This window comes from Triticum urartu, chromosome 6A, assembly GCF_056163025.1.
Source record: "Triticum urartu cultivar PI428250 chromosome 6A, HENAU_Tu73, whole genome shotgun sequence".
NCBI lineage: Eukaryota > Viridiplantae > Streptophyta > Magnoliopsida > Poales > Poaceae > Triticum > Triticum urartu.
Window position 1 is genome coordinate 448,806,429 of NC_141878.1, and position 22,047 is coordinate 448,828,475.

At 43.7% G+C, this 22,047-nt stretch overlaps 2 protein-coding genes across 2 annotated transcripts; one reads left to right on the forward strand and one right to left on the reverse strand.

Annotated features, from left to right (window-relative positions):
• Positions 1-13,641: 13,641 nt before the first annotated feature.
• Positions 13,642-16,285, forward strand: LOC125529412 (uncharacterized). Its single transcript, XM_048693823.2, has 3 exons — positions 13,642-14,629; positions 14,724-14,862; positions 15,484-16,285. Exons 1-3 carry the CDS (start codon positions 14,453-14,455, stop codon positions 15,609-15,611), a joined length of 444 nt encoding a protein of 147 aa, XP_048549780.2. The 5' UTR covers positions 13,642-14,452; the 3' UTR covers positions 15,612-16,285.
• Positions 16,286-18,733: 2,448 nt separating this feature from the next.
• On the reverse strand, positions 18,734-21,734 carry LOC125529411 (YbaK/aminoacyl-tRNA synthetase-associated domain-containing protein). The gene is made up of 5 exons (XM_048693822.2): positions 21,342-21,734; positions 20,043-20,120; positions 19,871-19,955; positions 19,542-19,630; positions 18,734-19,090 (listed from the first exon to the last, which is right to left on the reverse strand). Exons 1-5 carry the CDS (start codon positions 21,636-21,638, stop codon positions 18,953-18,955), a joined length of 687 nt encoding a protein of 228 aa, XP_048549779.1. The 5' UTR covers positions 21,639-21,734; the 3' UTR covers positions 18,734-18,952.
• Positions 21,735-22,047: the final 313 nt, after the last annotated feature.

The following is a 22,047-nucleotide window of genomic DNA, read 5'->3' on the forward strand; positions in this document are numbered from 1 at the left end:
AGATTGAAGACTTCGTCCCGTGTCCGGATGGGACTCTACTTGGCGTGGAAGGCAAGCTAGGCAATACGGATATGTATATCTCCTCCTTTGTAACCGACCTTGTGTAACCCTAGCCCCCTCCGGTGTCTATATAAACCGGAGGTTTAGTCCGTAGGACAACAGACAATCATACCATAGGCTAGCTTCTAGGGTTTAGCCTCTTCGATCTCGTGGTAGATCAACTCTTGTAATACTCATATCATCAAGAACAATCAAGTAGGACGTAGGGTATTACCTCCATCAAGAGGGCCCGAACCTGGGTAAACATCGTGTCCCCTGCCTCCTGTTACCATCCGCCTTAGACACACAGTCCGGGACCCCCTACCCGAGATCCGCCGGTTTTGACACCGACAATGGGCTTCTTGTCAAGCAGGATTGTCTCATAAAAGTCTTGTTGTTCCTTGGTGTGAAACCTGTAGTCCACAGCAGTCCTCCTCCTGGCAGCATATGGATCAGACTGTCTCCATAACCTCAGTCATGCATCCTTCCTGATTTTCATGTTTTCTGCCACAGGGTGTGTATCATTGTGATCAGGGATCTTGGGCGTCAGCTTCCTCAACACAACTGAGTCATCTTCTTCTTCTTCGGCAGCTTCAGGCACCGGGGCCTTGTTTTTCTCCTCAGCAGGAATGTTTCTAGTGCTTCTCTTGGGTTTAGGCTTCTGAGCTGGAGCAGTAGCCTTGGGAGCACCTTTGGGCTTAGATGGAGTAGCCCCTGATCTGATTGCATCTCCCATGAGTTTTTATGCTTTGGGTGCTGGTGCAGCATCCTCTTCTTCTTCATCTGAGCCTCTCATTATTGATGATCTACCAAGCACTCTAGCAGTGGTCTTCTTGACCCTTTTCTTCCTTTTCTTCCTTTCTCCAACTGCCTCTTCAGTTGGCTTGGAGGTTTCAGCAGTGGATGCTCTGGCCTTAGACATAGGAACTCTCTTTGTTGGCGCCTTCTTATGCATCCCTGGCTTGGCAGCTGAGCCATACTCCTTTTTCAGCACCTTTTTCCTTGAAGTGGCCTCATCCTCAATGGCCACATAATCCTCGTCGTCAGATTCTAAGGTTTTCTTTTCCCTGGATCTGGTTGCTGCCTTAGGTAAGTTGCTTGGAGTGCTCCTGCTTCCATCATCAGAAGAGCTGGAGGGACTAGTGCCCTCACTCATCTGGACATGTTCTTCAGATTTGTTCTGGCTGTCACTTTGATCAGACATCTTGCAGGCAAACTGTCAGCAGACCTTGTGAATAGATTATAGATGAGGTAGAGAAGATGAGCATCACAAAGTACAGGAGTTTTGCAAAAACAATTGAGTCAAAAAGTTTAGTTTTAGTTCTCTACAGAAGTGATCTCGAAGCTACCGAATTGACAAACTCGGTGATACCGAAGCAACAGTTGGAACCTAAACTAGCGAACTCGGTAGGACCGAGTCACGATTCGGTGGCACCGAGATTGCTAGGGTTTCACAGAATTCTGAACTCGGTCACACCGATTTGCACGTTCCTGTCAGACCGAAGAGCGCATGTGCAATGGCCAAGGCTTAATCGGTGAGACCGATTTCTACAGTTTGGTCGGTCCAAGATGAGTTCTGCGGAGAGCTAACCCTAAAATTTTCGAATCAATCTAGACCTAAGGAAGTTTTAGCAGGATGGATGAATCTCAATCGTGGCAAGAAACATGGCATTGTCCTTGTGCTAGGAATCAGAGTGAAAAAGACAGCACAAGGGATCAAACACTTACCCTAATGCGGCGAGTGTTCGCTACGGCGGCAACGGCGGAGCAGATTGCCGTTGACGGCGGCGGAGACCAGCGGCGGGAGGTCGCTGGCGGCGAGAAGACGATCCGGAGACCCGACGAGGCAGAGTAGGTTATACGCGGGCGAAGGGTTTCAGAAAAATTTCCAAAATTTGGCCCGTCAGTATATATAACCTGACCTTATCGGTGTGACCGAGTGGAACAACTCGGTGGCACTGAGATGCAAAACTGCAGGCAGTTACTGCAACTCGGTGTGACCGAAAGGTTCTAATCGGTTGCACCGAGATTGAAAACCTAGATCAACTAAGTGATCTCGGTGTGACCGAAATGGATGACTCGGTCATACAGAAATGCACAAAGAGGTTTTGGAAGTTTAAGTCTATGACGAATCAGGGACTCCGAGTGCTCCTCACACACAGTGGTTCGAATCTGACTTGATCAAACTTTGTGATGTAGCATGAATAGAGTTTGAGACGAGAAAAGCATAGGTAGCTAGAGGGGGTTCTTAGGCATTCTTGTCCATCCATTTGGCAAAAGAGAAAAAGACAAACAATCAAAGCAACAAATGGATGTCCTCGAATGAGTAAAATATTCAACCAACATGCTCACACAATAAGATGGCAAATGAAATATGTGACAAAGCATGCACAATCACTCTAGCATATATCAAGAAATTTGCGATGACTAGATCATCTATATATGAGTATATTGACTTAGGAGTCAAATGAGAACATTTGATCGTAGGTCATACTCATCGTTTAAGCACAAGTGGGGTTGCCACTTTTACATAAAGCATTGTTGTGTTCACACCATTAGAGTTGCTTTAGCTCAATTGATTAGAGTAAAGCTCCCCCTAGGTGTGATATCCCCCTAAGAGGGATCAACTAACCTTGGGTTTTGTCGATTATGACTTCATGTAGGTGTTGTAGATGTGGATGCTCAATGTTGATGTAGATCATTCGGAGCAATCCTTTGGAGTGAGTTGCACTTTCAATACCTACATGGGTTAGTCCCACAAGGAACAAATAAGGATATCCATAGACATAGAGTGATGTGTACACAAGATGATGTCCATGGAAGCATTAGGTTACCTTGTCCCTTGTCTTACCAACAAGAGGGTTTGTGACTCCTTGAACTAGTGCAAGATATGAAAGTTGTTTGCACTTGTCCTTGCCATAATGATAAGAGTGAAGTAGGTTGGCAGAGTCACCCTCAAGAACTCACTAGTTCTTGTTCTTCGGGATCCACACCATCTTGATGGGAATCCTTGGGGTTGTAGTCGTACTTGAAGTAGAACTTGATGTAGTCTTGGGAATCCATTTTACCAAGGCCTTGGGTGCTTCCTCGAATGCATCAATCTCCTCTTGAAGCTTGCCCTTGCCTTTTTGCTTGTGGTCTTGTGGTGGAAGATCATCTTGAGATTGTGTTCCTTTGAAAGAAGTAGGATCATACTTCTCTTATTAAGGAACAAACTTCGTCTTGGGGTATTGATCTTCTTCCCACTCAACTCCATTGGCATTGAACTTTCGTTCAAAACCAACACCTTGATTCTTCCGGTGTCTTCCTTGCTTGCGTACAATTTCCTCAAATTGCTTACTTCCGGCAAGGCTCTTGTAAACACCTTTCTCTATAATTCCCTTCAATAAGCTATTTTCTTGCTCAAGTGTAACTTGGCTAAGAGAATCATTAGTGGAATCAAGAGATCTACTAGAAGCAACGACATTGGATTTAGCATGATTGTTGTTACTACTAGATGAAGAATCTTTCTTGTTCTTGTTACTAGATTTAACTTGTGGCATGTGAGTAGACAATAGTAAACGCTTGGCAATGTAAGAAGAACTTAACTTTTCTTGCGAAGATCATCATTGATTGCCTTTAAAAACTCATGTTCTTTCTCAAGGTTGAGCTTTTCAAGGCGTAGCTTATCATGAGTCTTTAAAAGTTCTCGATGATCTTCCAAGGTAGTTTCATGAGCTAACTTAAGAGTGTTTAGTTCTTTAGTTAGACGCTCAATCTCCTTCTTATCATCGTCATTCGTTTTATCTTGATTATCATGATTAATAGCAAGCTCATCATAGTTTTCATAACTAGAGTTGTCAACAAGTAAATCATCATCTCCTAGCAAATCATCTTCGTCACTATTGAAATCAACATACTCGGGGTGTGTTACCTTTGGACCTTTAGCCATGAATCATCTCCCAATTCCTTCATTTCGTGAGTCAAATATGTCATAGGAGTTGGTTGTCACAAGTGCTAGTCCGGCAACGCCTTCATCTTGAGTATATTCGGAGTCGGAGTGATAACTTCTTTCGAAGTGATTATCGGAGTCGGAACCGGATACCCATTCACCAACATGAGCTTGATGTCTTCTTTTTGTGTAGCTCCTTGATGACTTGTCCTTCCTTTCCGAGTCCTTGCTTCTCCGAGAGGGTCTTCGTTCATAACGATCATTTCTACTCCTTATCTCTCTTGATGGTGATTCTTCTCTTCTACTCCTTCTTTTGGGAGAGTCTTCTCTTCTTTTGTAGGGGGCGTACATTCATTGGAGTAGTGTCCGGGTCTTTCACAATTGTAGCAATTACCCTCACGACTAGAAGATCTTTTGTCATTGTAGGACCTTGACTTGGAACTTATTTCCTTGTTTCTACTCTTGTAGAACTTGTTGAAGTTCTTCACCATTAGACTCAATTCTTCATTGAAGGTTTGCTTCTCACTTCATGATGTGGGAGCATCACACGAGGCTTTGTAAGCACCACTTGACTTGTTGTGAAGCTCTTCCATATCCTTGAGTGACATCTCATGAGCAACAATTCTTCCAATAACTTTCGTTGGCTTGAGATCTTTATAAATGGGCATCATTTGGATCAATGTGCACACGGTATCATATTTTCCATCCAAGGCTCTTAGGATCTTCTTGATGATGAATCTATCGGTCATCTCTTCACTTCCTAAGCCGGCAATCTCATTTGTGATGAGAGCAAGCCTAGAGTACATTTCAGCGACGCCTTCACCATCCTTCATTTTGAACCTGTCAAGCTGACTTTGAAGCACATCCAATTTGGATTCCTTGACAGATTCGGTACCTTCGTGCATATCAATCAAAGTATCCCAAATTTCCTTTGCATTCTCAAGACGGCTGATTTTGTTGAATTCATCGGGGCATAATCCGTTGAAGAGAATATCACAAGCTTGAGCATTGTATTGTAGCATCTTCAACTCTTCCGCGGTAGCTTCACGGTTTGGTTCTCTCCCATCAAAGAATTCACCTTGCAATCCAATACACACACTAGCCCAAACGGCGGGGTTATGTCCAAGAATATGCATTTTTCATCTTATACTTCCAACTAGCAAAATTTGTACCATCAAAGTAAGGACCTCTATAGTGGTAGTTTCCCTCGCTAGACACCATACTCTCCTAGGTTATGAAACCAAGGCTATGACCACCAAAAGCTATTGAAATCAAAGTAAATGGAGACCAAAGCTCTGATACCACTTGTAGCATCGAAAGTATGTCCAGAGGGGGTGATTAGACTACTTGACCAAATAAAAATCTAGCCTTTTCCCAATTTTAGTTCTAGGCAGATTTCAGCAACTTGGCACAAGTCAAGCAATCAACCTACACATGCAATTCTAAGAGTATAGCAGCAGAAAGTAAACCAATTGCATATGAAGGTAAAGGAAGGAGTTTGGATTGTGCAAACGCAATTGGAGACACGGAGATTTTTGGTGTGGTTCCGATAGGTGGTGCTATCGTACATCCACGTTGATGGAGACTTCAACCCACGAAGGGTAACGGTTGCGCGAGTCCACTGAGGGCTCCACCCACGAAGGGTCCACGAAGAAGCAACCTTATCTATCCCACCATGGTCGTCGCCCATGAAGGACTTGCCTCACTCAGGTAGATCTTCACGAAGTAGGCGATCTCCTTGCCCTTACAAACTCCTTGGTTCAACTCCACAATCTTGACGGAGGCTCCCAAGTGACACCTAGCCAATCTAGGAAACACCACTCTCCAAGAGGTAACAAATTGTGTGTTGATGATGAACTCCTTGCTCTTGTGCTTCAAATGATAGTCTCCCCAACACTCAACTCTCTCACACAGGATTTGGATTTGATGGAAAGATGATTTGAGTGGAAAGCAACTTGGGGAAGGCTAGAGATCAAGATTTATGTGCTTGGAGTGGAATATCTTGACCTCAACACAAGTGTAGGTGGTTCTCTCTCAGAAAATGTATGTTGGAAGTGTAGGCATGTTCTGATGGCTCTCTCCACGAATGAAGAGTGGGTGGGGGGGTATAAATAGCCTCCACACAAATTCTAATTGTTACACACAAATCACCAAACTCAGTGGAACAGAATCATGAAACTCGGTCAGACCGATTTAGTTCAAAATGTGAACGTTAGGATTTTCGGTGGGACCGACATGTCAACTCGGTGGGACCGATTTTCTTAGGGTTAGGGCATAACGTAATCTCGGTGAGACCGATTACACAAACTCGGTGAGACCGATTTTGGTAATGGACTAACAGAGAGTTGATCATGCAAACTCAGTGGGACCGATTCGCTCATCTCGGTTGGACCGAAACGTTACGAAAGGGAAACAGAGAGTTTGCATTGCAATCTCGGTGGGACCGATCGCTCATCTCGGTTTGACCGAAACGTTACGAAGGGAAACAGAGATATTACAATCCCATCTCGATGAGACCGAAATCCCTATCGGTGAGACCGAAAAGACTAGGGTTTCTGGCAGTGGCTATGTCAACTGAACTCGGTGGCGCCGAATAGAAAGTTTCGGTGGGGCCGAGTTTGACTTTTGGTTTGGGACATATGTGGATGTGAGAAAGTAGTTGAGGACTTTGGAGCATATCATTAAGCACTTTGAGAAAGCAAGCCATTAGGCAACACCTCATCCCCTCTTAATAGCATTGGCTTTTCCTATGTACTCAATGTGATCTTGGATCACTTAAAATGAAAAGATGTAGAGTCCTGAGCTTTGAGCTTGAGCCAATTCTTTGTCCTTAGAATTTTGAGGGGTCCACTTTTCTCATCCATGCCATGTCAATCATTGAGCTTTCCTGAAATGTTTATCTTTAAGTAGCATTAGCTCAATAATGAGTTATATGTTGTTAGGAATTACCAAAACCACCCAGGGATAGTTGCACTTTCATGAACGCGTGGCTGAAGGAGGCATACGACGCGAGTGAAGTGTTGCAGACCAATGTGCGAGTAAGTACCATTGTAAGTACAATTTTTAGTTGGTGTCTTAAAGTTTTTGAGTTGTCTACTTTGTTCCAAATGGTTAGTTGTGTTTGTGCCAGTGGGCTTACACGGAGTACACCCAGTGGGTATTTTCATTCCAGTGATGGGTGTAGTCCCCGAGACTATCATCGACTAGAAGAAGACGGCGGGAGTCTTAGAACTTTGATTTTCTTCGAGTATGGTTTTTCACTCGGACCCACCAGAGCCAATCCGAGTCAGTTGATTCCAGTGGGAGCACGCTGAGTGCACCCACTACATGTAGTACACGAGACTGTCGTCGACTAGTGGCAGCCAGCGGGAGTCTTAGAACTTAGCATTTTTTTTCTCTGGGCATGATTGCTAACCATTTTTTTGTGCGCCATCCGAGTGGATGTCCTTTCGTGGGGGCATGCTGAGTGCACCCACTGGGTGTAATTCTTGAGACTATCGTCGCCAGAGTTTTTTAGAATTGACACTTAGCTGATTTTAGCACTCGGAGTGCACTCATCCACACTTAGCTGATTTTAGCACCCACCCACACCGAGTGCAGGCAAGGGCACCGTGGTTGCACCTCGTTGGCAATTGTCCCGGGGAGGGATTGGATTACGTTTTATTTTAGAATTGAAGGGTGTGTATGTAATTTATTTGCTAATTAAACTCCTTATAGTCTGGCCCCACCTGGCCGCAAGTGAATAAAAGAGCCAAATCACTCGACCAGTGCTTTTTGCAACAAGATTACTGGGAATGCAGTCTTTTTTGCAACGCATTGCCGGCTTGGTGGTTTTCTGCAAACCTAGTCGCAAATGTGATGGTTGTGTGCAATTAACTCGTTATTTTTACTTTAGCAATCCATACATTTCAACTTTAGCCCTGTGCATTGTCTATAAATACACTTGATTTGATGTCGCACACAGAGCTTGAGGGTGTTGTGAGTTATTGATGAAGTGTCAAATGTTTAAAATTCTATAAGCCCACTCTTATTTATGCCCTATTTAGTTTTTTGTGAGTTATATATTGTTGAAACTTGTTTTTTCGAGAGCACGCAAAGTGCGTGTCTTAATTTTATATAAGAGAACAAAACAATTTACAAGAGGTCTAGCGAGTGTCAGGCACTCGAAAGACGATATCCCCTACGACTCCTGCCTTACAACACAATGTTGCTTTCTCACAAAACGTTGCAAACTTCCTCCTCCACAAGCCACCAACTTCCACTCTCTCATTTCATCAAAGATTTTCGTGACTAGTTCTTCTATGTCTACCCGTTGCTCAATTCTATTGAATACCCTAGCGTTCCTTTTCTTCCATATCGACCAAGACGTGCAAATGACAAGGGTATCGAAGCCTTGCTTATCCTCCTTTGTGAAGCATGAACGTTGTTGTAGCCACCAGTCCAGGAATGTGTCCGTTTTCAGCGGGCTTTGAGTAGGCAAGTGTAACGCATCGAAGCAGCCCAACCAAGTTCCCCGCGCATAGCCGCATTGCACCAAGATGTGGTCCACGATGTCTTCCTCATGGAGACAAGTATAACAAGCCGAAGTATGCTCGTGCAACCCATGCCAAGTACGTCGATCCACCGTCCAAAGACAGTATTGTGCTGCTAGCCAAGTGAACATCTTGCACTTCAGAGGAGCCCAGCTTCTCCAGATGGCAGCGGCGTAAGGGCAGGTTGGCAGTCCTTCACAGAGACGATCATATGTGGATTTGACCGAGTATCTCATTGACGTCGCACATGGCCAGAGGAACGTGTCAAGCGTATGCGTGTCTCTTTGAACTGAGGAAATGGCTTGTCTCAAGTGCATCAATTGTAGCAGTGTCATGTGGGATGTGATATAAGGGATGTCCGCCTACCATTGTTGCCCCTCTTGAGCCCACCGAACCGTCCTGCTATTGATTGAGCGAGTGTCCACATGCTCAAGGATAAGTGGCGCAATCTCCTGCACTGAGTGGCCATGCATCCATCGATCCCTCCAATATTGCTGAAATTGAATATACATATTTTGCCGATATGCCTTGTCAAGGTGTTCGTACAGGATTTAAACTCACACTACAAACCCGGTGTGGCAAAGAGAGGCAACCCCTTCTAAAAGCAGATAAACAATACACTACACCTGGCGAAATTTACATTGTAGCTTAGTGAATTCCGAATAATCATTCACACCTGCAGGTTGGTGAAAAAAGTAGTAGCATTTTTTTCAAGGCATTGAAAATAGAATAGCTACAGAGCTAGTCTGGTACTTCCTTCGTCCGAAAAAGTTTGTCCCTCAAATGGATGTATCTAACACCAAGGGAGTACCAGCTAGGGCAATGGCCAGCGAGGCAATGCACAATTTGGTTGTTATTCTCATGTAGATATTTTCGAAAATGTCATTTACTTCTCTACATGGTTGATCTAGTTCCGAAGTTATGAGTGATATAAACTCATTTTTCTAGCACTAATTGATTTATATGGTAAAATGTATGCACCCAAATGGTTTTGTGTTAAACTATATTGTTATAATCCAACATCACAGTGCTGTATGTTTTGATTTTGTGCATGCTATAGAGACGAGATACAAGATTTATCAGTGGTGTACGTTTTGATTTTGTGCATGCTATAGAGATGAGATACAAGATTTGTCAGTTGTGTACGTTTTGTTTTCGTGCATGCTATAGAGACGAGATACAAGATTTGTCTTTTCAACCTTATGGATATCTGGGGATATATATAACCATCGGCCCACGATCAATTTACTACTGCTGCCAGGGCAAGCAAACCGGGCGGCAAGCGATTCCTGCGTGTCGATGCCACGCAACTCAAACGTCCCATCAGCGCCGATGCTGATGTGTTACCTCCTCCTTCACTCCCGGATGATCCCAGCTCCAAAACAAATCGCAGTTATCTCTCGCCCGAGGGACACGAACAAATTATGCTTGGACTGTTGGTTTCCCATTTATAGTTCGAGGACGGTGTGGCCCGTAAACCTTTTGGCAATTAATGATGGAAAGGTGGAATGAGGCTCTCCAAGGCTCGCGCCCTTTTCCTTTTGTCCCGAGTGGTCCCGTCCCGTCTGCCATGCCCGCCATGGGCTCGTTCTTCTTCCCCTCCAATCGATTGCCCCTCGCCGCTTCGGGGGCTCTGCCCGGTCCGGTCAGGTCAGTTCCGTCAGTCAGTGTGGCCGCTCTGCTGGTCATGGCATGGTCATCTTTGTCTTGTCCATGGTAATATTATAGTTTATGGATCTCGATTCGGCGTGTTGCACTGTGGCGTCTATCTTTTGGGCGATGTGGCTTTGCGGACCGGTGAAGACGAATGCATGGCGTGTTCGGCCGGGCACGTACGGAGCAGGGCCGCGCAGCAGCTTTATTTTACCACGAAAAATGAGAGGGAAACGAAGGATGCTTGTACTGTTTTTCCCTTTTTACCGTAAAAAGAGTTGTCGTATGCCGCCGGCATTCTTTTTTTTTTTAGGGAATTCATTTGTTCACGAGTGAGGTACAGAAAGAGGCATACAGGAGAGTGTAAATGCAAGTGGGCCACAACTGGACATGATCTGAAAGCGGTCCAGTAGGCCCGCAACTTGGTGGGCAGATCGATTTCGTCCTGCAGCGTGAGTTATATGGGCCCAAATAGAGTACCCAATCCAGTAAAGAAAGCTCGAATTTGCAACCATTTGACAATCTGGCGCGAGTTTGTTCGGCCGTCACAGTCACATGTTTAATTTGCACAGTGACATGCTTTAGTACCCGGGTTCTTTTTTTGGCACAGTGATATCGCTGCTTGTACGTACATGTACTACTGCCCAGCCGGGCCGTCGCAGTCGAGGTGCGTGTGGCGCAGTGCTACGTGCCACTCCTACCAAACGGGCACGAGGAGGGGCCCGTTTCCGCTCGTGAGCAGAATGTTGTTGTTGGCCGGGTCCAGGGAGAAGAGGGAACCTCCGCCGTGTTTGCAAACCGAGTTGAATTGAGCTTGTTAGCGCGGAGCTACCATGCATTCTCGTTGCAGTTAAAGAAACTATAGCGGACGCGTTATATTGTCTAGACCATCGTAATCTATACCTACTAATAAAGTCATTAGTGCTTTTGCCCGTTCATCATTAATTAAAATTACCCCGAAGTAATCATCAATTACCCCTTATGGGTGGCATAAGTGACGAAAATGATTCGACATTTTTTTCTTGAAGCAGCCGTTGTTTTTGGTTCTTATACCTGATACCATGATACATCACAATTCACAAACACACAAGAACCACAATGGCAAAGGCAGTCTTTCACACTGGTGACTCGGGTTTGATCCTAGGTGCCACCCTTTTTTCTCTTATTTTCTCTCTTAATAGCAAGAGCGATCCCACATATGTTCATGGGCTGGCCCATGTGCGGAGCGTGACACCCTATGTTTGTATTTTGTATTCTGCCTTTTCTTTTTCCGGTATTGTTTTTATTTTTCCTTCTTAAAGTTAATTTGGGAATAGCAAAATTTCACGAAGCTATGAGTTTTAATATTTTTGATAAATCATAATTTTTTCATGAATTAAAAAAATGGTAGGGACACCATAAAATGTCGATGATTTTTAAAAACTGTTCGCATATCATAAAAAATCGTAATTTATAAAAAGTGTCTGCAAATTAAAAATGTTCATGATTTTATGAAATGATTGTGTATTCAAAATATAATCAAGAATTTGAAAACAATGTCCATGAAATTCTAGAAAATGTTCACAAAAATCAAACTGATCCATTGAAACGGATCCGTAAATAACGAACAAAACAAACGTTGCTTACATTGAGGTTTTCTTAAGGGATTTGTAGAGGTCGCTCTATGATTTTATCTAGTCCATCGCGCATCGAGTAAAAAAAGGTTTATGTGTTCTATACAACACTGAGCCCTAGTTTTACTGTTCATGGAAACATCACGATGCTAGGTCGAGGTGAAACATATCATTCATCTGTCTACCTCAGGCAGGGTCCATCAATGCAGTTTGCTGAGTCAAAAAATATTTCGTTGTGGCGGCTTAGGAAATCAAGTCATGATGGGGCCATCACATTTTCAGTTTTTGAAATGGCTTTCTAAAACTCTCTTATCTCATCGTAACTTTATGAAATGACATTTTAAAAGTTCTTATCTCATCCTGAGCACGGCCACGTCACCCTTTCAATGGATGGGTTCTTTCAGCCTTCAAATGGTTCTGTGGCTGCTGGTATGGTCCTCGGAAACAATGCATGCAGTATTATCTTTTCTGCCTATCGTGTTATCTTCCACTGCAATGATCCTTTAAAAGCAGAGATACATACGATCATGCACAGCATGGCCCTAGCCATTCAACATTTGACTCTTTTAGTAATTGTTCAATCAGATTCATATGCAGCATTGTCTTGCTTATCAAACAATGGCCTGGAGCGCTAGGTGTATAGTCATTTGGTTCGGGAGATTAAAGAGTTAATGAGTAGCAGGGAGTTTTATCCTTAAAAAAAATTCTTCATAGTCAAAATAGAGTTATAGATCGGCTGACCCAGTATAGCCGCACCGAGAGTACAACTACTGTGTCATTAGTCTCGGTTCCACTCTGTATTAAGAATTTGTGGCCTTTTAATTGTAACACTATTACTTCGCAATAAAACTCCCTTTACATCGAAAAAAGAAACACGGCACGCTCAACATATTATGCGTACGTAGTACAGGTTCCGTCGCTCCTGGGCAGACCGTAGTACGCGTGCATCAGCAGCAGACGTGCGTACTACGAGTGAACAAATCAACAATCTATATCTGGCGCGTGTACGCACACTGTACAGACATGCGCGCAGGTGTTGCCCGGTTCGACGGGTTTGCACCGCGTGTCGCACTGCATGCGCGTACGGAGAGCCACACGGGCGGGCGGGCGTGGCGCCGGAGCACCGCACGCGCCGTGCCGAGCTGAGAAGCGACAAGCGCGTACGTGCGCCGGGCGGGCAGCGGGGCGCGCGCTCGGGCCGGAGCCCGGAGGGGTGTGGCCGCGCGGCCGACACGGCGAGACAAGCGCGATCTCTCGTGCCACACCCATACCCCATACTCGTACCCTTTTCCGGCACTTTCTCCCACCTCCCCGCGCCATGCACCCATCCATATCTTTGCCCCGCCAAGCAAGCTCGCTCGCTCTAGGCATAGATCGCGTGCATCCCTCCTGTAGCTCTTCCCACCGCCCCAGGTCCACACCGAGATCCCCGTGCCATGCGACACGCATCGACCCATCTCGCCCCGCCTCGCCTCCCTAGCAAACTCTCTGCATGCATCGGATGCAGATAACCTCACCGTGGGCCGCCTGTTCTCTTACGCCTGACCACATCTGTTTGTTTCAGATTTGCACTTCTTCACTGTACGTGCACACTCCCTCAAAAGCTGTACGTCTCATATGCGTGTTTGACATTGATCGATGTCCTTGAGATTCATGCAAATAGAATGGCCGGCCTGGGTCTCCGTGGTTCTGGAAGATTTTTGTGATTCAGACATGTCAACGGCCCCGATTAACAAATTCCGGAAACGCGTAGGTACAGCAGCCAGGCAAATTGATCATCAAGCAACAGCAAAGTAGGGCTTAAGTATGCCAACTTGGTCACATCGAAGGTACTAAACTGTACTTGGTTTAATCAATTTGATTATGGGGTTAGGGTTGCCCACGCCAACTGGTGGTACTACAACAGTGGCAGATCGCACTGCACGTAATAATTGCAATGCACATGATCACCAAGTAACCAGGGGTTGGGTTGCTTACAAAATCTGTATCAAGGAAGGGGACGGATCGAGACATCCATGTGCGGCTAAGGAGATGGCTCTGCCTCGGTTTTCATGACCAGTACCCCATCATGCCGCGCGCGCTCTTCCTTTGTTTACCACATTTTCGTACGGCAGGTGCTGCTATGCGTGCAACCATCCTTCTTAATTTGCAGTATGCCTGAAATTCTGGAAAACAAAATTAGGAGAAGATTAGTTTGTTACTGTACAATCAACACTGGTTGATTTACAGTACTGCCTTCATATTTATACGCAAGGCCACTTCGTTTTTCATGTCATATTTTGACTCGTAATTTTGGTCCACGGAATATGGATTATATGTCGTAAAAAGTATATCATCAGAAAGTCCTTTGAAATGTGTATCCAATGAAATATTTTTGTGCCATATAACTCACTTTTTGTTGGTAAAATTAATAGTCAAAATTAGACATACAAATAAGAAGTGGCCTTGTATAAAGGAATGGGGGAGTACTAATTATTTTGGTTAATACTTAGTTTTGGTACTCCAAATACGTCTTGTGTATTCCTGGCAAAAACAGAAATCTACGTAAAGAAACGGAGGCCCCCTTTTCTAGCTTGTACCACGTACCTCCCCCATATCCTCTTCGAACTTCGATGCATGTCACTTCTCTAAGCTCTCTTACCTATTAATGTTTCCTAAGTGGTCACCAATCACACCGGTCCTCCATGTTTAGCCTAAGCTCCCCTCCCCTAGCTCTCGAGAGGAAGCTAAAGCTCTCCACCACCTACACTATTCTCCTAGTGTTCTTCCTCTTCACTCTCTACATCACCTCATGCGAAGCTCGTCGTCTCCGCGTCAATGGCAAGCACTTAAGCAGCAGCAAGTCTTCCTCATCATCCCAGGTTTGCTTCAGCCCTAACACAATCCGGTTAAACATCATAACGTCATCGATTTTGTTCTAACATTGCCCTCCCTTTCTCTATTGTGTTTCTGTAGTTTGCGACAGAGGTTGCTGATGCCCAGAAGCAAACGAGAAGCTCGTTGATGGTTCATGATGCGGGGAAGAAGGCTCGAGCTGCCGGAAACAGCATCGATCAGCCGACGGGCGCGGGAGCAACATTGATCAATCGATCAGGTGGAATACGAAACACCACGCATGCCGCTAGGGTTTCGCAGCAGCTTCCTCATCGCAAGCACGTGGACGATCAGGGAATTCACCTGGATTATGCTCAGCCTAGAACCCGCACTCCGTATCACAACTGAACATATATACATCGATCACGGATGAGAGCCGTTCATGAGATGACATTTATGTCGTCGTGATCATTTATCTAGTTATATATATCATGTATATTTCTCCTTGAATCTCACTAGCTAGCTACCAGCAGCTTCAAGTCGTGTCTGTGTTTCCGCTATATTTCTAGTTATTTTCTGCAATTTTGATGACAGAGTTCGCCGATATATATTGAGATAATTCCGGACAAGCTTCAGTTTGGGTGGGTTGTGGTGCTGTAGGCTTGGAGTACTAGCTAGTTAGCGACAGAGTATAGATAGCAAAGTTTTTTTTTTGATAAAAAAGTAGAGATAGCTCAGATGAGAATGCACATACTATACACGTACCGATTCTGCACTTAATTAGCTTTTCTATTCCCTGGATCATATATATCTCATAAAGGCCGGTACATGTACAGCTTGCCCTTTAGTCGCCTTGATTGACCATTCACAGCAATTCATAGTCAGTGGTAATGATTTGCAGGGGACTCATCTCGTGGCTCTAACGGAGAGCGGCTAGGATCTAAGGCGACCACCGTGTACACAGAGGGAACACTAGTAACCATGGACTACCCAGTTGCACACGCAGCACCAGCTGTTCACAACAGGTAGTGCGTGCGTAAAGCAATAGGCAGGGCTTACCTCTTTGATTGAGCTTGCCTCTGAACGAAATTTACATGCATGGATCGGTCAATGTTCGGCCCTTGGCTCCTCGACTCCGGATTTTAGCACAATCTTGTACTAGTTATGTATATTTTTTCTTCGAATGTAGTTATGTATATGATTATTATTACGACATGTATGTATGTGTGTATGAGTGAATCACAATGTGGCATGTCCTTAGGGCTCTTTAATTAAGTAGATGCCATAACATAAGCGTCTTCTTATTTTTGAAATGACTTGATAAATTAAATGTTAGCCCAGAGAGAGGAGATGCGACTACTAACAACAGTATTCACATAAATTACATTTCTCTACTTATCTAAACCTTCTCCCGTAATGAATGAAAATGACAATATCTTTTGTCATGTTTTAAAAAAACATTTCCCTGCTTATTCTGTACTACATCTTTGACAAAACTGCGTCACGGGCCATGATCAACACTAACAAAGTCAAAGATGTGGAACTTAATGGATGCAATGCAAGTCTCTTGTCCCATCCTCTCTCCCTCAACCTTGATTTCAGTTTACATGCTCAATTACTGGTGTGATATTCATCGAAGAGGTAGGCTTTCCACCCAATCACCTCTAGCGCACCACATCATTAGCAAGTAGGCGGGGAGGGGAGCGGGGTGGCCGCCACATGGCCCCACAACCAAGGGTCCCACTAGGCTTACGAACGGGCATGCACGACCCTTGGGTGGGATGGGGGAGGGGGCAACCGCCCTGAGTCCCCCGAAACCAAGGCCCCTCTACTAAGGTCATGCTAGGTTTATCATGGATGACAAGGGATTGAAGGCAAATACCTTATGATCCATACTAAATGAAACAAGCCCTAAATACACATACAAATTGACTGGCTTTGAATATACATAGACACATCTATCATGTGCATGCACTACATAGCTGGCGTGATTGCTTGCGATGTTTTACTAGAATCAGATCGTCGCTTATTTGCATCGAAACCCGGCCCCTCCCCCCTGCGTATGTGTTATGTACAATCGAGCCTGCACTGAAGCAGTTAGCACATGCGGGAGCAGTCATGTGCAAGAGGTGGACAAGTCGCACACCGGTAGGCACGAGCACACCCATGCTGAGACGATATGAGATCACCCCTGGTCAACCAATGCTCTTGGATTAGTCAACATCGCTATCTTGTGTGATCTTGATCAATCGTCTCTCAAAAGTAACCTATGTTAGTTCTTCTTGATGTCCCGTGCGTGGCCTTGTCTCATTTTTTTTTTCAATGCTCAAGCAGCAGGGTCGGTTAGCCGAAGAAGCCCCATCACTGAACCCTCACGTGGCCAAGCCCACCGTCCACCAAGACGATGCAATCAAGGAAAGGTATGTCTCTACCTATATGTAGCATATGCCCTGTGTGAATTTGCCACTATGATTGATGAAGAGTTACAAATGATTATCAATATTACATCTTCATTGTTGGAACATGGCCATTGATAATGGATTGATTGGCATTGTTTAGGAATATATGCTATTGTGCTTTTTGATCTTTGAGCTCAAAGTGGTAATCGGTTATTTGACTTGATCTAGTACATTTGTACACACTAGTAATATGAGCATATCAAGAAATCCATACGAGTTGCCAATAGTGGTTGTGGGGGAACAAACTAATGCTAATCCAAAAGATTAGAGCCCTACAGAGACAATGTTAAATAAACACATTATGAGTGATCACGAGCACATATTTTATTCGTCTGCTAGAGTATGCTATTCTTGATGAGGACCAGTTTTCATTATGAACATTTTTTGATCAAGAAATCTGGTACAATCTTGATAACAAAGCAAGGGACATATTGGTGGAGAAGACGCTTATGACAGAAGAAAAATATTGCATTTCCCTTAAATGACAGTTCAAGACATTTTTTTCTTCGTATACCCATCAAGGGGTCCAGGTTCGGCCTGATCATCACCTACTTCTGACGAGGTCATCCATGTGGTGAAACAACAGGCGCTAGATTTTTTTCCGGAACGGAAGCATAATATTTGCATCATCAATTAAATAAGGGGAGAATAGAGTTTAGAGTTTTACACAACACTCACATACACGGCATGACAATTACTCATATATACAAAATTATATGCCCTAGTCGGTGACCCAAAGCTTGCCTCCTCCAAGATTATGTTAGGAAGGATCAGCGGTGCTATGGATTTGTGACGGAACACCCGAACATTCCTCTCGTTTCAAACGGTCCAAGCCACAAGCATGATGAGGGAGGCATCCTCTCGTTTCAAACAGTCCAAGCCACAAGCATGATGAGGCCATAGCATGATGGTTGGAGTTATGATTATCGGTTCACTTGTCCCACCATTAGTAGACGGATGCGTCAAGGGCCAGTAGTTATTAGTTGCATTGTGGTGGGTTGGAAACTTGAGACGAGGAAAAAGATAAGAACAATACAGATATGCACCACTACATTGTCATTTTTGCTCCTTAGAGAACTAACCTGGGTCTACTTGGTTAGTGGAGTGATTGTACCTCAGCCCATTAATGATCAAACCCCAGGTTTGACCCTTTGTGTCTTATTTAGCAGCCTGTTACACATCATTCTAACCACAAACTAACCTCAAACTACGCTTATATTTTATTTTAAAATGACAGTTGCATACTTGTGAAAACAGCTAAGAAGCTCCATGGAAAAGGTATTGAGCAGTACTACAACAAGACAGAAACAAACTTCGGTTTTTGTGGCCAGACTTCTTTTCTTCTTTTGAGGGGACGCAGCCAGATGTCTGGCTTACACACTTCACACTGGTTTTCAACTCTCAGGCCCAAACTACAAAGGGCTTAGTAATATTATAAGCCCACTTGCCGCAATTATATCAATCTTCCCAAGAATGTCCCCTCCGCTACATCAATTTTACTACCTCTCTCTCAGTTTATAGGGCGAACGCGTGCTCCTAGGTCGTCAATTTGACCAACCTAATACAAGTCATATATTACAAAAAATATACCAATATAAACTTCAGATGTTCTATTTTCAAACCGTATAATTTTTGTGTTATATAGTTTATATGAAGGTGATAAAATTGGCAACCTAGGTATACGCGTAGGACTTGTAAACTGAAACGGAGGTAGTACCAACAATCAGCAGTAAATAACGTAACAAAATGTGAGCAGAGCAACTGGAAGGGAAACGCTGCTCCAAAAAAGACAGACATCCTAACCCCAGATCCAAGCAAAAGCCTAGTGTACCTCCCTGGCAGTGCGTTGATCAAGGCCGCATAGAACCACATGGATCTGAAGCTTCTGTTAAGCTGTATGGTAATCACTCGTTAACTACACTTCACCACAAATGGATTGAAAGCATTTAGGAACTCTGAGGTCCGCATCCCGAGCTTGAGGTCAACTTCTCCACCACCTAGCCAGAAGAAATCCTCATCCAACTTGGTGATGGCTTCATCTATGATAACCTGCCGACAAACCCTTAGTATTATAAGATGCCTTGCAAATTTCAGATTATAATCTTGACATTCGAGAGAAACAAAAAAAAAGCAACCAATGGTACAATACAGAATGTCAAAAATTGCTGTCGTTCATTTAGAACGTCTATTTGAGCAAGAATATACAATAATTTATCAGAAGAACAACTTGATAAGATATTTCGGTTATAATCACAGTTGAAAGTTGAAACCATACATCTTATTGTTTAATACCATCAATTTACTCGTACAGAATTTGAGAAGGACTAGGAAACTTCAAGGAGACGGTACATTAGGCATATAGTGTCAGATATGATATGCAAAATATGTGATTTATCTCTTATGTAGTTCTGTTGTCCTTCAGTTTGAATATAATTACGATAGTATCTTCAACAACATACATCCTTCAAGAAGCAACATGGTAATAGCAAAATTCCATTACCGGTATGGCTGTTTTCATTCCAATGCATGTCACACCATTGTGCACAAACCCAGTAAGCATGAGTGACTCCTCTTCTGGTGCGAGCCTCACTACACCAAAAACAAAAGTATACATTTTAATTTTCTGATACTGCAACAGTATCTGCAGCTATACCTGAAGATCTTGAAACTGAAGCAGATTGGTATATGCATTTTATATTTTTATTTAAGATACAGACAATGATGATTCTGAAGAAACATATGACTAACAATGTTTGATGGTACATACATCTGCCTGCAAATGAATAGTTTGAGATTGTAGAATTTTCAACACACTGAAAACAATCTTACTGTTAAATCTCTTTTTGGGTATCTGACTCTCATTTAGGGTATACAGGAAGTTCTTGATGTTTTCAGCATTAAGCCGTGCCATATACTGCAAAAGATATTCAAGTTATCAAAATAAATATACTGTACTGAGTATCAAGTTTGAAGATGATACATTGAGATTATAAAAGGTTACCTGAACAATAACAACATAATATTTAGAATTCTTTGGGTTACTGCAGTCAACTACATCTGCAGCAGCTTTGGTATTCACCTGCGAAAAGTGGACATGATTCAGAGAACATATCCATGGATACCAAGCCTTAAACAATGCAATAAAATGAGAAGGGAGAGATACTATTACACAAAATCAATCTACTAACACTTTAGAAGCACAAAAGAGAAAATCTGTTGAAAAGAAATCCGAAATAAAAAGATAAGGGAGAGATACTATTCACATATTAATCAGCAAACAAATTTTGGCTTCAATTCTCAAATTTGGGAATAAACAAATCGGACTTAGCCTGGAATGCACTGAATCATTAAGACAGCAGATTAGCAAAAACTTTCTCTACCAATGAGCATTAGTATTTTTTTTTTGCATATTTCAAGTAGCAAGGACAGTAATCAATTATGTGTCAAAATTAAAATAAAAAGCTAATTTTGAGTAGTTTTGAGTAGCCGAATTGTAAGGACCCATCAAACTATAAATGTCATAACCAGGTGCCAACTTGCCATAGCTCATAACAACAGCGTCTACTATCATTAACCTATGTATAACAATCTAACTCACAGCCATCCATCTGAGCTCAAATCAATGGCAACACACATTTGTGCTAAAAAAAACCATTCATTCCCTAGTTCTCTACCAAGTCTACCTAGCACCTTCCAACTTATAATGGCATGCCAAAAACTCTGTATCTTTATTCGTCCACCAACTAGAGACATCTTTTTGTTGCATGGAAGCTAATGGCCGTTGATCTCACAATCTTAAGATACAATATAAATCCAACATAACTACCTGCAATCGAAACACTAGTTGACACAACCCTCTATCATCAATAAATTAAACTTATTAGTTGCAGCATTATTTTAACTGCATATGGTAACTAACAATTAGAGCATTCTTTTCATGAACACGAACAACACTTCTGCCAATATCATGGTACAACCATACAGTGAAAGTACAACTTTTTTCAGAACAAATCACTGAGGATCATAACAGCCTTTTGCTCATGCTGCTAACGAATTACAGACCCTGATATAAGATTAATAGCATTTTCATCCAATAAACCATACGTATTAGCAATCCTTTAGGCCATTGCCTTTATACATGACTACCAAACAATCCATTACTCCTCTAAATCCACCGATAACACAGACAACCTAATGCCACAATGAAGTAAATACAGTCAATTGCAACAACGTGCGCAATTGCGCACGTCAGGTGTTCGACGAAACGCCACATGGGGATATGAAAGGGAAGAGGCCGTACCATCACTATGCTCTTGCAAAGCTGGGCGACTGAATCGGCTGCGAGGAGGTCGCGACGCTCCTCGAGAGAGCGGTCGTAGTAGTCCGCTGGAACACGCCGGAAGGCGAAGTCGTGCACGCCGCGCGCGGCCAGGAGGGCCGAGAGCCGCTCCTCGGTGTCCCCCGCCTCGACCTCCGCTTCGGCGTCGGAGAGAGAGAGCGCCCCAATACGGTGCTGCTGGGCAGCGAGCTCAAGGTCTTCGACGCGACGGAGGATGCGGAGCTGACGCGCCTCGAGATCGGCCGCGGCGGCGCCCATGGTCGATGATGACGAGGAGGGCCGAATAAAAACTTCCTCGCAGATCAGTGTTTCGTCCCAGCCTTTTTTTTTTGTTTTTTGTTTTGAGGGGTCGTCCCAGCCCAATTAGAGCTGATCTGCGAGGGCTGGGAAGCTCTAAATGACTAAATCGTCCCCGCCCAATAGAGCTGAATCTCTGTCCCGAATTCTTAACTACAGGCCGTCTTTCAGGGCCTGTTAGGTTTGTGCCTATGTATGCCACAACTACGAAAACACTACTATGTCTTAAAACCTTTGAAGAATTCTGGCAATTTCTATCGGGTGTGGGTTCGGATCAATGTCTCTAAACCTTTGAGGAATGTTGTATCCATGGTTAGAGACGGGAAGAGGCAGATCTACAGGAACAAGTATGAGAAGCTACCTGACTGGT

Excerpts from the sequence above, each read along its gene's own strand:
- LOC125529412 (XM_048693823.2), top strand. The coding sequence starts at position 14,453 with ATGTTTAGCCTAAGCTCCCCTCCCCTAGCTCTCGAGAGGAAGCTAAAG. Across the intron at positions 14,630-14,723 it reads AGTCTTCCTCATCATCCCAG|TTTGCGACAGAGGTTGCTGA; the intron begins GTTTGCTTCAGC and ends GTGTTTCTGTAG. Across the intron at positions 14,863-15,483 it reads AACATTGATCAATCGATCAG|GGGACTCATCTCGTGGCTCT; the intron begins GTGGAATACGAA and ends AATGATTTGCAG.
- LOC125529411 (XM_048693822.2), bottom strand. The coding sequence starts at position 21,638 with ATGGGCGCCGCCGCGGCCGATCTCGAGGCGCGTCAGCTCCGCATCCTC. Across the intron at positions 19,956-20,042 it reads ATTATGTTGTTATTGTTCAG|TATATGGCACGGCTTAATGC; the intron begins GTAACCTTTTAT and ends TATCTTTTGCAG. Across the intron at positions 19,091-19,541 it reads GAATGAAAACAGCCATACCG|GTTATCATAGATGAAGCCAT; the intron begins GTAATGGAATTT and ends GTTTGTCGGCAG.